Raw genomic sequence first — 14,566 nt, 5'->3', positions numbered from 1 at the left:
CAGCCATCACCTACTAATTTCGATTCCGATTGGATGCCGCGGGCGCATCCCTCTGATTGGCTGGGAAGAAACGCTTATGTATAGGCTTCCAGCCGTCTCACAGAGTTTTATTATGGTGAGACATTCCCCGTCACAACGCTGAAGGGAGGCGTCTTGATTGGCGTGGCCTGTGAGCCAATGAGGAGTTAGCAGTTGACCAATTAGAGCGTAGCGTTCATAAACGTCACTATAGATCCCAATTGAAAGTGTGGCGGGGAGCTTTAGGTTTACACATAGTGTGGAGAGAATGCAGGGGGCTTGTGAGGAGAGCACGGTGGGTTTAGAACAGACCTCAGACAGATCCCATGGAAAGTTGAACGTCAGTTGGGGCCGAGCGGAGGGTTGTGTTCTATTCCTGTGTAACAAGTGCTACTCGGTGCTGGGGGACTCGCTCAGTGTCTGTGGGGACGAGGAAAGCCTGGGCGCCATCGCCTGCCTGCGTGAGTCCTGCCCCTGCCTTACACTTACTGCTCAGCTCTTTCATTGGTTGCCATGGGTTACTGCGCCTGCCCACACTCCTGCCCTTTATTATATACTTACATTCTATTTGTATAAGGCTGCAGGCGGCAGTACCAGGGTTGCCAGGTCTAATTTTCAAAACCAGCCCCAAAACTAACCAAGAGTCACTTCAAAAGTAGCCCCAAAATGTTAGCTGATTTGAACATTTTTCCTTGACGTAAAATGGGACAGATTCGCCGTCACCAGTGTTGTAACTACAGAGGGGGGCCAGGAAGTATAGGGACCCCATAAGGCCTAATACATATACAGTTTCAGTAAATATTGGTGAAAAAAGGTCACCCTATAGACATTTTGGTGGTCAGTAGATTTTTGCCCCAAAATTGTCTGAAATTGAGGAAAGTCGTTGGAAAATGTGAGAATGCTTAAAGGAGAAGGAAACTCCCTGGACGCAAAACCTCTCCCCTGTGTTGCCCCTCCTCCCCCCTGGCCTACCTGTCCCCCCTGGGCAAATGCCCCTAACTTATCACCCCTCTGCGCAGGTCCAGTCTACGGAGTTCACAGTCGCCATCTTCTCCCACGCGCGTCTTCTTCCTGCTTCTTCTGGCGCATGCGCAGTACGAACATTTACCGGTACGGATCTACTGCGCATGCGGCAAAAGTCACAAAGTGAAATCGGAAAACTTCGTGACTTTTGGCTCATGCGCAGTAGATCCGTACCGGCGAAATGCTCCTACTGCACATGCGCCAAAACGCCGTTCACAGCAGGAAGAAGACGCGTGTGGGAGAAGATAGTGTTGCAAAGGGGGCAGCCATTCAAAGGAGAAAAGGCTCATAGTTGTGTTATCTGTTATCCACTATTTAACCTGTGGCATGTATACTTTTTTCAATTTCCGCTATTGCTACACAGCAGCTTGTTTATATAAACTATAGTAGTACTTATCAGTTATCTACTGTGTATCCTGTGCTTGAATGGCTGCCCCCATGGCTACACAGCAGCTTGTTTATATAAACTATAGTAGTACTTATCTGTTATCTACTGTGTATCCTGTGCTTGAATGGCTGCCCCATGGCTACACAGCAGCTTGTTTATATAAACTATAGTAGTACTTATCTGTTATCTACTGTGTATCCTGTGCTTGAATGGCTGCCCCATGGCTACACAGAGCTTGTTTATATAAACTATAGTAGTACTTATCTGTTATCTACTGTGTCCTGTGCTGAATGGCGCCCAGGTAACGCAGTTAATAACTATAGTATACTTATCGTATCACGTGTTCTGTGCTTGAATGGCTGCCCCATGGCTACACAGCAGCTTATTTATATAAACTATAGTAGTACTTATCTGCTATCTACTGTGTATCCTGTGCTTGAATGGCTGCCCCCATGGCTACACAGCAGCTTGTTTATATAAACTATAGTAATACTTATCTGTTATCTACTGTGCATTCTGTGCTTGAATGGCTGCCCCCATGGCTACACAGCAGCTTATTTATATAAACTATAGTAGTACTTATCTGTTATCTACTGTGTATCCTGTGCTTGAATGGCTGCCCTCATGGCTACACAGCAGCTTGTTTATATAAACTATAGTAATACTTATCTGTTATCTACTGTGCATTCTGTGCTTGAATGGCTGCCCCCATGGCTACACAGCAGCTTGTTTATATAAACTATAGTAGTACTTATCTGTTATCTACTGTGCTATTCTGTGCTTGAATGGCTGCCCCCATGGCTACACAGCAGCTTGTTTATATAAACTATAGTAGTACTTATCTGTATCTACTGTGTATCCTGTGCTTGAATGGCTGCCCCCATGGCTACACAGCAGCTTGTTTATATAAACTATAGTAGTACTTATCTGTTATCTACTGTGCTATCCTGTGCTTGAATGGCTGCCCCCATGGCTACACAGCAGCTTGTTATATAACTATATAGTATTATCTATACTGTTATCCTGTCTAAGGTGTCCATGCTACACAGTAGCTTTTATATAACTATAGTAGTCTTATCTGCTATCTACTGTGTATCCTGTGCTTGAATGGCTGCCCCCATGGCTACACAGCAGCTTGTTTATATAAACTAATTACTATCGTTATCTACTGTGCATCTGGCTGAATGCTCCCATGGCTACACACAGCTTTTTATATAACTACTAGTTGTATCTACTGACTGTGCTTGAATGGCTGTTCCCATGGCTACACAGCAGCTTGTTTATATAAACTATATATGTACTGTTCTACTTGATCTGCTTGAATGCTGCCATCTACACAGCAGCTTGTTTATAACTTGTGCTTTCTGTTAACTACTGCTGAAGCTGCCCCATGGCTACACAGCAGCTTGTTTATATAAACTATAGTAGTACTTATCTGTTATCTACTGTGTATCCTGTGCTTGAATGGCTGCCCCCATGGCTACACAGCAGCTTGTTTATATGAACTATAGTAGTGTTTCTGAAGCAAACACACCAGTTTTAGCAGTGCAAGCCAACACTACATATTTTCATTACTTTAAAAGACTTTCATTTTTTGGTGTTACTGTTCCTTTAACCCTTTGCACTCATGAAGCGGCTGCAACTATTGATCCGTGAGCAAACCAGCCACTCTGCCTAATTAGTTTTATCAAATTTCAGCCCCTTTTCTTATATAGTCATAACCTTACTTTTTGCCTGTTTTAATGAATCAATATGTATGTCCAGCCCTTTTTTTTTTCAGCTAATGATATACTGGAATAGACAAGGCTATTGCTTATGTACTGAACATAATGTACTTTTTTTAGGAGTCACGGAAGATTTAAATGTTGGAGAATCAGTACTTTTTGTGGTAGAAGGTAACCTGAAAGGCTGGTGAGTATGTGTATTAAATCCTGCATAGACTAGGGCTTTAGGTAGGTTAGACCTGAGTTCGGAAATGAATGCACTCTAATGGACGTTGCTTAGGCTGAGTCAGTCACACATGCGGCTCTCTGGGAGGGTATAAGCTGCCCAAGACCCATGCCATTTGAAATTCAACCTCTTCCTTTATTAAAGCTTTATAATAAAAGTCCTTTGAACCTTAAAGCAAAGTAAAGTCTAAAATAGAATAAGGCTAGAAATGCTGTATTTTGTACACTAAACATAAACATGAACTTACTGCACCACAAGCCTAATCAAACAAATGATTTATGCTTTCAAAGTTGGCCACAGGGGGTCCCTATCTTGTAACTTTGTTAAACATCTTTGCAAGGCCAAGACTGTGCACATGCTCAGTGTGGTCTGGGCTGCTTAAGAATTGTCAGAAATTATCAGCACAAGTCAAATAATATCTGCCGGAAGCCGATACAGACTGATTAATAATCATAATATACAGACTGCACTGGGCCCTGTGTTGTCATGTAATCTAATGTGAATTTTATAGTTTTTGTATTGTTTAATACTAACTTTCTCAAACTCTCCAGAACCAGTGGCTGCAGCAAAATAATCTTCCAAATAAAATCCCAGTTTATCTGTTTAAATCTGGCTCCATGATCTTTGTCCCTGCAGCTGGAGTTGGAAACAGTAAAGGGGATGTAAAGGCAAAAATAAAATCTATACAGTCGCCAACTGCACTACAGGGAAACAAACAAAGCTGCTTGAGTTCTGCATGGCTGGGAAGTAAGGCGGGGGCTCCCCCTGCTGTTCATAAGTATGATTGTTTCCCTGCAGAGCCGTTAGGGACCGTCTGACAATTCCTATCCACAGCAGTAAATGAAGGGAGAATTTCACTGCATACAGTCAGGTTTCTTATAAAAACGGTAGACATTTTTTAATTAAAGTATATTGGAGATAGATTTCCTTTTCATTTAAGAAAGTAAAAATGGGATTTTATTTATTTTTTGCCTCTACATGCCCTTTAAACATGGAATCTAATTTAAACATTGTTTTAATACACTGTTATAAAGGTGTTTAAAATTCCAAGCTGTCAATCAAATATTACCTGCCCTGGTGGGGCAGTCAATTACTTTCACTTTCTATTCAGCAATTGCTACGTGTCACTCCACTCCTCACATTCTATAATTGTGTAGGGCTCTGTGCATGGGCATTAGGCCCCCAATTCTGGTCCATACACAAGATTTTGGGGTGATAAACAATTTGTCTTAATAGCAGTGTCCACAAAATAAATGGCTCCTGTCTGCTTGCTGGGATTGTGTAATTCCAAGACTGAAGGGAACTATCATTATCAATAAATATAGTGTAAGTAAAGTGTACTAACATGATAGAAAACCTTTTTTCTGAAGGTGACGGGCACCATGGGCAAATTCACTAAAGCGCAAAGCGGCCAACGCTAGCACAAATTCGCCAGCGTGACGTCATTTCGTTGCTAATGCCTTATACTGTGACATTTCTATTCTATGTGTACTGTATATTGTGAGTGGGTCCCTAAGCTCAGTAAGTGACAGCAGCACAGAGCATGTGCAGTGAATCAGCAGAAAAGAAGATGGAGAGCTACTGGGGCATCTTTGGAGACACAGATCTTTACTGCTAAAGGGCTGTGGTTGCCTTGGGCTGATACAGAAGCACAAAACATAATGTACAACATTTCTAGCTACTTCTTTAGTTAGGTTTTAGTTCTCCTTTAAAAGCAGAGAAGCAGAGCTCCCCGTCGCCATCTTGCAGATCTACGCATAGTCTTCAGGTGTCAACATTGATTTGCACATTCTCAGTTGAAGCCAATTCCTGTCTTGGTCCAACTGCACATGGTCCGGCAGGCTTTGTCACAGCAAAGAGACCCGTAGAATGTACGAAGAATTCCAGAAGATGGTGACCAGGAGCTCTGCTGCTCTTCTCTGCATTTAAGGGTCAGAATTGTTTTTAAAAGGTTTTTTTTTTCTTGCACTAAAGCACATTGTGGAGAGGTGAGGGGGGGGGCAATGCCTGGAAGCTATGGAGAAGGTTAGTTCTCCTTTAATACACATTCATTTTTTGTTGTTACTGTTCCTTTAAAGTGATACTGACACTAAACATTTTCTTTTCAAAATATTAATCTACATCAAAAGTTACCTATAGGTCACGTTGATCGTTTTTCGCCGATCGTTCTGCCTTAGTAAGTAATTGTCACTTGAAGTTTCTTAAACCTGACAGTTTTGCCAACCTGACTGTCCCTTCTTAACCTGTCAGTTAGAGTTTCTAATGCTAATGGACTCCTGCTGCACAAATATGGCAGCCTCTTCATAGAGGAACATGGGGGTAAGAAAGGTAATGTAAAAGCATCGGGCGAATACTTGTATGGCAAAATTATAAATAGTATTCAAAGATGATGTTATGTTGGATAATAAAAAGGTTATTTTCTGATTTCAGTATCTCTTTAATAGTTTATTTTAAAATGGGCTGACCAAACCTTCATCTCATGAATTATTTCTTCCAGTGCTTATTACTCTTTAGTCTGTCGTTCCTGTGGGACCAACATTGGCTTCAACCTTTATTCTGCGCCTAGAGCTTATGCCTTCCTCAGAGGATTATTCTGTCTCCTCAAAGAACATATTCTCTGGTGAGTTAAAGAGAAAATGGGACTAAAACAATGCCCTGTACCTATTCTTAAAGGGATCCTGTTGTCGGAAAACATGTTTTTTTCAAAACACATCAGTTAATAGTGCTGCTCCAGCAGAATTCTGCACTGAAATCCATTTCTCAAAAGAGCAAACAGATTTTTTTATATTCAATTTTGAAATCTGACATGGGGCTAGACATATTGTCAATTTCCCAGCTGCCCCATGTCATGTGACTTGTGCCTGCACTTTAGGAGAGAAATGCTTTCTGGCAGGCTGCTGTTTTTCCTTGTTTTTCCTTCTCAATGTAACTGAATGTGCCTCAGTGGGACATGGATTTTTACTATTGAGTGTTGTTCTTAGATCTACCAGGCAGCTGTTCTCTTGTGTTAGGGAGCTGCTATCTGGTTACCTTCCCATTGTTCTTTTGTTTGGCTGCTGGGGGGGGAAAAGGGAGGGGGTGATATCACTCCAACTTGCAGTACAGCAGTAAAGAGTGATTGAAGTTTATCAGAGCACAAGTCACATGACTTGGGGCAGCTGGGAAATTGACAATATGTCTAGCCCCATGTCAGATTTCAAAATTGAATATAAAAAATCTGTTTGCTCTTTTGAGAAAAGGATTTCAGTGCAGAATTCTGCTGGAGCAGCACTATTAACTGATTCATCTTGAAAAAATTTTTTTTCCCATGAGAGTATCCCTTTAATAAGTGATTTGGGCTTTTTGTTTACTGGAGATCTATTTATTCAATGCAAAATGAGCGAGTTACACTATGGTACAAATACTGTAAGATGATGACTTTTCTTTCCTTTCAGCTACAAACTAAAATGCAGCTCTCTGGTCCCAGGAAATGAAATGCATTTTGAATTTCCAAGCCTTGATGAGGACATAGCACAAGTATGTATTAAGTGTATATTAAAAGGAAACTAATGGAAACAAAATGGATGAGATGCGTTCTATGGAAATCAAATGTTTCCCTTTTTTTATCTAATAATAACACAGTGCCTTCTATTTGGGCCCAACTATGATAAAATTGATCCTTATTGGAGGCAAAACTTTATTAGGCTCTATTTAGTTTATTTAGAGGCACATTTATCAAGGGTCGAATTTTGAATTCATTTTTTTTTTTTTTTACTTCCTTGAATTCGAAATTCGACCTGGCCAAATGTATTAATTTATTTTATTAATAAAATCAAATTATTAATAAAATCGAATAATCAACGACACAAAAACTGGAATCAAATTCATTAAGAATTCGATCAAACTCGATTTCCAGTTCTTTCTCCGAAAAAAAACCTCAAATGTCAGGAAGGCTGCAAACTAGTGACGTGCGGGCCAGCCTGATACCTGCGGATCGGGGTGCGTTTGGGCCGACCTCGCACCCCCCTTTCCGGGTCGCCGGCGGGGAGAGCAGTGAGAAGAGCTTCAACCCGCACCAGCAACCTAACAAATGCCGGCTTCCAAGTTGAACTTTTATAGACGCACGCCTGCTCGCCCCGCCCCTTTTGTGACGTCATCAGCGGGTATATAAAAAGAAGTCGGCGTGGGTGGAGGGCGACCCGCACATCACTACTGCAAACATCTCCAAAATGATCCCTGCACCTCTCCCATTGGCTTATACAGCAATTTGTCAGGTTTTAGGTGGCAAATAGTTGAATTCTCAAAGGGCCAGAGTTTGATGAATCTCGAAAATCAAATTCGATTTTTTTTTTTAAAAAAAAAAACTCGAATCGAATTTGGATACTTCCAGATAGTTGAATTTGACAGTTTTGACCATAACATGTTTTTTAATTCAACCCTTAATATATCTGTCCCTTAATATTTAAATGATTTGCGCAGATTTAAAGGAGAATTCAACCCATTTGTAAAAAAACGAGTACCCTCCACCCCAGGTACACCTCCCTCCTCCCCCCAGGTTAACTGGCCCTCGGGGAAATACTCCATACTTACCCCTCGGCGCAGATTCTTCCAGCGGAGTTGCACGCATCCATCTTCTGGCTTCTGGGAGATCGGTATTTCTGCGCATGCGCAGTTGGAGCAATTTGCCAGTTTTCGACAACTGCACATGCGTGGAATTACACGGAAATTGCCAATCTCCCAGTCAGCTTACCGAGGAGCCGCAAAATGGACGCGTGGAACTTCGCTGGAAGAATCGGCGCTGAGGGGTACGTATAACGTATGTGGAATTTCCCCGGGGGGTTGTTAGCCTGGGGGGAGGGGGGTCTACCTGGGGTGGGGGTTACACGGGTTTTTTACAAATCGGTTGAATTCTCCTTTAAGGTATGGAGACCCAAACTACAGAAAGATCCCTTATCTGGAATACCTCCTGTTCAAAGTATTCGGGATAACAAATCCCATGCCTGCACTGGTTTTCAGTAAAGTTTCAGAAGATGCTGTACAGATTGAGCACTATTATAACTCAGCAGTAGAACAGTATACTGGACTTGTGTCCATTGTACCACCGTGACCCTCACCTTATGAAAGCAGAAGAGGGCAGGCTTGTTGGAAAGAGGAATTACTTGTATTTGTTACAATTTATGTTTTTTTAATGACCACTAAGTAGAATACTATGAGTAATCTGCAGAAATTGGATCACCAGTGCCCCCTACAGACTGAGTGACTGTATGATCCATCAATGAGATCTTCTGCCATGAAAGCTAAATGTCTAAAGTTGGCCATACAGACAAAGCTTATTACGTGACCTCGCCAAACAAGTGGTTCTCTGCCTGAGAGAGGTGGCTAATATCTGGCTCATACAATCGTGGGCCATAAGGCCTAACAGTCGGAGGAGAATACAGCCGGTCAGATCAAGGACCGACCCTCCATCCAACAGGATTTTTAACAGTTCAGTGTAAAATAAAAACTGGGTAAATAGACAGACTGTGCAAAATACAAAATGTTTCTAATATAGTTAGTTAGCCAAAAATGTAATGTATAAAGGCTGGAGTGACTGGATGTCTAACATAATAGCCAGAACTACTTCCTGCTTTTCAGCTCAGTTAGTTATCAGATTTTAAAGGGGCACATGGGACATAACTGTTCAGTGAGTTTGCAATTGATCCTCAGCATTCAGCTCAGATTCAAGAGCAACAGTTATGACCCATGTGGCCCCCCCTCAAGTCTCTGGTTACTGCCTGGTAACCAATCAGTGGAAACCAAGAGAGCTGCAAAGCAGGAAGTAGTGTTCTGGCTATTATGTTAGACATCCAGTCACTCCAGCCTTTATACATGACATTTTTGGCTAACTAACTATATTAGAAACATTTTTTATTTTGCACAGGCTATCAATTTACCCAGTTTTTTTATTTTTATACTGAACAATTCCTTTAAACATGGGAGATCGATATCTGTCAGTCTTTCAATCCGGGAAGGCCATTGAAGGGCCCTGTACACTGCCCAATAAGCCGCCCACTTAATCTGTTGGCATCTAATATTGGCCCGTGTATGGGGGCCTAAAGTGAAACCTGTTCAGATACAGACTAGGGTGGGCATTGTTTTAACCTGATACACAGGCCAAGTTGGTAGTTAGTGACTTACTTATGCATCTTAAATTCCTGGAAGCTCCTTACCAGCATGGTGTGACTTGTCTTTAGCAGAACATGTTTAACCCTCTAAGTGCCAGGTGAGATGGCAAAGGCAATTAACCCTTTAGTTGCAGTTCTGCAAAAGACGAGCTTTTGTCCGTCATTTCCCTTGCCTTCAGGTTTAATCCGATTCTGATGGGCCTACTCTAGTATACTTGAATTATATATTTATATCTCGAGAGGTACAATTTCCTATTCTATTTGCTTTATGGATTCCCAGTGGTGATTAAAATAATTGGCAATTAACTAGGATGTTTTTGTTTTTCAGCTGAAGACACAACTGGTGCAGCTGCACCTCAAAATGGAACTAATATCTCAACAACTTCTACAGCAAGAGAAAAATACCGGGGCCTGTTTATGACCTGGTCAGATGCCTGTCACCCACACAAACACCAGCCGTGCTATTGATGGAGGAGACTTCATAACGTTCCTTTAGTACAGCTGCCTGACCCAAATTACTAGCGCTAGTACATTATAATGAATGCCTCATTATTGACAGGTGTCTATGTGTATTATGCTCTTCTCAGACTCAATTAAAGGCCAAGCAAATGCCCAATAGAACTTTGAGCCACACTAAGAGGCATATTTATCAAGGGTTGAATTTCGAATTGCAAAAACTTCAGAATTCAAAAAGACCAACCGAAATTAAGTCGAAGTTTTTTTTGGTCGAATAGGTTCGTTTTTAGCCGAATTCGAATCGTACGAATTGAAGGAATAGTGCATTCGATCGAATTCAATTTGTAGTTTTTCCCAAAATTGTTTTTTGATTTTTCATAGTCCACCAATTGACTCCAAATAGGTTCTAGGACGTCCCCCACAGGCTAGGTTTTAGATGGCGAATGGTGGAAGTTGAATTTTTAAAGAGAATGTACATGATAAATTTAGAATTTTCGGATTTTTTTTCAAATTTGAATCGAATTTGGACTATTCCCGAAGTACACAAAAAATAGCTCGAAATTAGAATTTTTTTCATTCCAAAATCCAGCTCGACCTTTGATAAATCTGCTCCTAAGTTAAATTGAATGGGTTAAAAGTACTTTATAGAACTGGATAACTGTGAATTTGACTGATGTGAAACATCCCAGTCGCACTAATGTTCTTGTGCCTGAATTGAAGCAAATCCCACTAATCCAAAATCTAGTGGAAAACCTTCCTAGGTGAGTCGAGGAAATTACAGAAGCAGAGGGATGACCAAACTTATATTAATTCCGTTGGTTTAGGAATGAGATTTTGGACATTCAGGTGTCTAAGTGCTTTTACGCTGCCATTATTAAAGGGATACTGTCACTGGATAACTGTTAATAGTGATGCTCCAGCTCTAGAATTTTATCATGTACTGGACCTTTAAAAATTAGACTATTTGCCACCTTAAACCTGCCGAATTGCTGTTTTAGCCTATGGGGGAGAAAAAACTATTTGAATTTGATTCAAGTTTATGGGTTAAAAAAAACTCCCATGAACTCTAAATTCGACCTTTGATCAATCTGCCCTATATTGTCAATTTCCCAGGTGTCCTCAGTCATGTGACTTGTGCTCTGATAAACTTCAGTCACTCTTTACTGCTGTACTGCAAGTTGGAGTGGTCACCCCCCTCCTCCCCCAGCAGTAGTGATGTGCGGGCTGGTCCGATCTCGCACTCCTCTTTGCAGGTGTGGGGTGAGCTCTTCTCCTGCTCTCCCCACCTGCCACCTTCAAATGCTAGCTTCCATCGCCTGCTCACTCCGCCCCTTTTGTGACGTCATTGGCGGGGCGAGTATATAAAAGGAAGTCGGATGCGGGCTGAGGGAGGGCGGGTTAGGGGAAAAACCTGACCCGCACATCACTACCCAGCAGCCTAACAACAGACCAGTGGGAAGGTAACAGCTTCCCGGCAGATATAAGAAAAGTACTCAATATTATATATCCAAGTCCTGCTGCGACTCCTTTAGTTACATAAAGTTAGAGAAACGATAGCTTGTCTGAAAGCAGTTCCATCCTGAAGTGCTGCCTCTTCCTGAAAGCACACGACAAGGTAAAATGACTGAAAAAATATATACTTGTTGGTTCAGGAATGAAATTGTATATGGTAGAGAATTATTTGCAGTGTCATTGATAAATAAAAACTACACCATAAAAATTCCTTTATGCTCATGAGAACTGCTGATGTTGTGTGTTAAGGCAAACCTTCCCAAATTTTTCTCTCTGAATTTTTGATGTTAGGGTATATCTATAGTATGTACATGTAAAACTTTAGGTCATTGTGCAGCAAAATCAGCTCGGGGTTAGGGTTTTTTTTGGGGTATAACCTCAACATGGATTTTGCACTAAGCAGCTTTCATGAATTTCCTATGTGAAATAAAACATCTGGACAACAGTTGAGTTTTCAGTGCGTTTCAGCCCGTGCTGTTTATTGCTTAACATTTTAACACAAATGCAAATTTTTTTTTCACAACCATTTTTAACAAAGTTTCTACAATCATGACAGGACTGGTACTTGTTTTTTTATTGGTTAAAACACTTTATTTGTCCTCCCAGATCAACAAATGTGCATAGATAATAAGCAAGCTGCCTTGGAATACACGGAGGCCCCAGACTGGTAGAATTGCGCTGCAACAAGCGCTACTGCCGCCTAAAGTGGTTCAGCGCAGTCAACTTGATGCAATTAAAAATGTAAGTTGTTTTGTAGCCGATACTGAGACTATAAATGTTTGCTAAATCCCAGGAATTACAGAACGTTATTCCTCTGCAACGAACAAACGGAGAATCATTCAATATACAACTGCTGTTCACCTAGAGACGTTAAAGGGGTGGTTCACCTTTAATTTAACTTTTAGTATGTTATAGAATGGCCAATTCTAAGCAACTTTACAGTTGGTCTTTATTATTTATTTTTTTACAGTTCTTTAATTATTTGCCTTCTTTTTTAGACTCTTTCCAGCTTCCAAATGGGGGTCACTGACCCCATCTAAAATACAAATACTCTGTAAGGCTCCACATTTAGGGGGTTATTTATCAAGCAACGTATACAAAAATTTACCAAAAAAATTAAAATCCGATTTTCCCCCCCCCCCCCCCGGAATTTATTATACCCCGAGGCTGAAAGTCAGAATCCGAAAATCCACCATCTCCAAGCTGTCGGGGTCCTGTAGAAGTCAATGGCAAAGGTCCCAATTCAATATCATGGTCTGCGCTTAGTTTTAGCCAAAAATCCGATATTTTTTCACATTTTGGCAGGAAAATAGGACTTTTTGGCGGGAAATACGTTTTTTTTCCCCAAACCGATTTTAGCAAGCTTTTTTTAATGATAAATAGTGTACAACTGGCAATTCGGAGTTGGTCGGACTTTAATACAAATGAGGTAAATTTGGACTTTGGTAAGTAACCCCCTTATTGTAACTGCTACTTGTTATTACTCTTTCTATTCAGGCCTCTCCTATTCATATTCCAGTCTCTTATTCAAATCAGTGCATGGTTGCTAGGGGAATTTGGACCCTAGCAACAAGATGTCTGAAATTGCAAACTGGAGAGCGGCTGAATAAAAAGCTTAATTACTCAAAAACCACAAGCAATAAGAAATTAAAACCAATTGCAAATCGTCTCGGAATATCACTCTCTACATCATACTAAAAGTTAATTTAAAGGTGAACAACCCCTTTAACTCTAATACACAGGCTGACTTTTGAGGATATTTCTGGCGCCCATCAGATGCACGAGGAGTCTTTGCTAAATACAGGGTTGGTCAAATAAAACAGAAGGCCGTCTATGACCCATACACGTTGGTTAAAACAATTTAAAAAAAATATATATATATGTATAGTCCGTAAGACTGCTGCACATACTAAGGGGGATGATGCCCTGGCGCAAACAGAAGTAATGTATAAGAAATGCTGTCGCACTCTGTTTTGTTTTTTTTAAAAAATAAAAAACTTTATTGGTATCGATGTTTTGATCCTCTTTGATAAAGGAAACGTCGATACCAATAGTTTTTTATTTTTTAAACCGCCTGTTATTTTTTACTTCCTTGTTCTGTGACAAAAAACACACAATTTCCCTCCCGCCCCTAATTTGCATATGCAAATTTGGGTTTGGCCGGACAAAAGGATTCGGCCGAATCCCGAACAGAATCCTGGTAGGGATGCACCGAATCCACTATTTTGGATTCGGCCAAACCCGCCAGAATCCTTCACGAATGCATATGCAAATTAGGGGTGGGAAGGGGAAAACATTTTTTACTTCCTTGTTTTGTGACAAAATGTCACCAGATTTCAGTCCCCATTCCTAATTTGCATATGCAAATTCGGTTCGGCCTGGCAGAAGGTTTCGGCCGAATCCCGAACCAAATCCTGGTAGGGATGCACCGAATCCACTATTTTGGATTCGGCCCAACCCCCGAATCCTTCACGGAGGATTCGGCTGAATACCGAACCCTAATTTGCATATGCAAATTAGGGGTGGGAAAACATTTTTTACTTCCTTGTTTTGTGACAAAGGCCCCATGATTTCACTCCCCATTCCTAATTTGCATATGCAAATTCAGATTTGGTTTGGCCGGGCAGACGGTTTCGGCGGAATCCTGCTGAAAAAGGCTGAATCCTGAACCAAATCCTGGATTCGGTGCATCCCTACTTGAAAATAAGGGAAAGTATTCACCAACTGCGAATATTGATTTCTGATCCACGTTATGACTAGAAATAAACACTGGATCTCTACAGGTATCAGAGTTATAACTAACAGCACCAAAACCTTAGGCTCGATCCACCCTCCTATAGGTGTAAAAGTATTACTGTACAGTAGTGTCAGGGGGATTTCCCAAATAAACCCGTACACAAGTTATTCAGAGACAAGGCAAATGCCTGCGGGTTGATTTGAAATACAATTATTGCGAGTGTTTTTGAGGAGGTTGTTCTGTTTAGTTTTTTTTTTTTAATGTAAACATTAAAAATTGGACTTGTGTGTCCCAGCATTTCAAGCCTCTAATCCCAATTCCCTATCAATTATTTGTCTG

At 41.0% G+C, this 14,566-nt stretch overlaps 1 protein-coding gene across 1 annotated transcript; it reads left to right on the top strand.

Annotated features, from left to right (window-relative positions):
* Positions 1 to 142: 142 nt before the first annotated feature.
* On the top strand, positions 143 to 10,153 carry LOC121397546 (protein Mis18-beta-like). The gene is made up of 5 exons (XM_041574368.1): positions 143 to 479; positions 3,274 to 3,340; positions 5,877 to 5,999; positions 6,814 to 6,895; positions 9,851 to 10,153. Exons 1-5 carry the CDS (start codon positions 287 to 289, stop codon positions 9,941 to 9,943), a joined length of 558 nt encoding a protein of 185 aa, XP_041430302.1. The 5' UTR covers positions 143 to 286; the 3' UTR covers positions 9,944 to 10,153.
* Positions 10,154 to 14,566: the final 4,413 nt, after the last annotated feature.

This window comes from Xenopus laevis, chromosome 8S (assembly GCF_017654675.1).
Source record: "Xenopus laevis strain J_2021 chromosome 8S, Xenopus_laevis_v10.1, whole genome shotgun sequence".
Classification (NCBI taxonomy): Eukaryota; Metazoa; Chordata; class Amphibia; order Anura; family Pipidae; genus Xenopus; species Xenopus laevis.
This window is presented reverse-complemented; position numbering and strand designations above follow the sequence as displayed.

Excerpts from the sequence above, each read along its gene's own strand:
- LOC121397546 (XM_041574368.1), top strand. The coding sequence starts at position 287 with ATGCAGGGGGCTTGTGAGGAGAGCACGGTGGGTTTAGAACAGACCTCA. Across the intron at positions 3,341-5,876 it reads GAAGGTAACCTGAAAGGCTG|TGCTTATTACTCTTTAGTCT; the intron begins GTGAGTATGTGT and ends TATTTCTTCCAG. Across the intron at positions 6,000-6,813 it reads CTCAAAGAACATATTCTCTG|CTACAAACTAAAATGCAGCT; the intron begins GTGAGTTAAAGA and ends CTTTCCTTTCAG.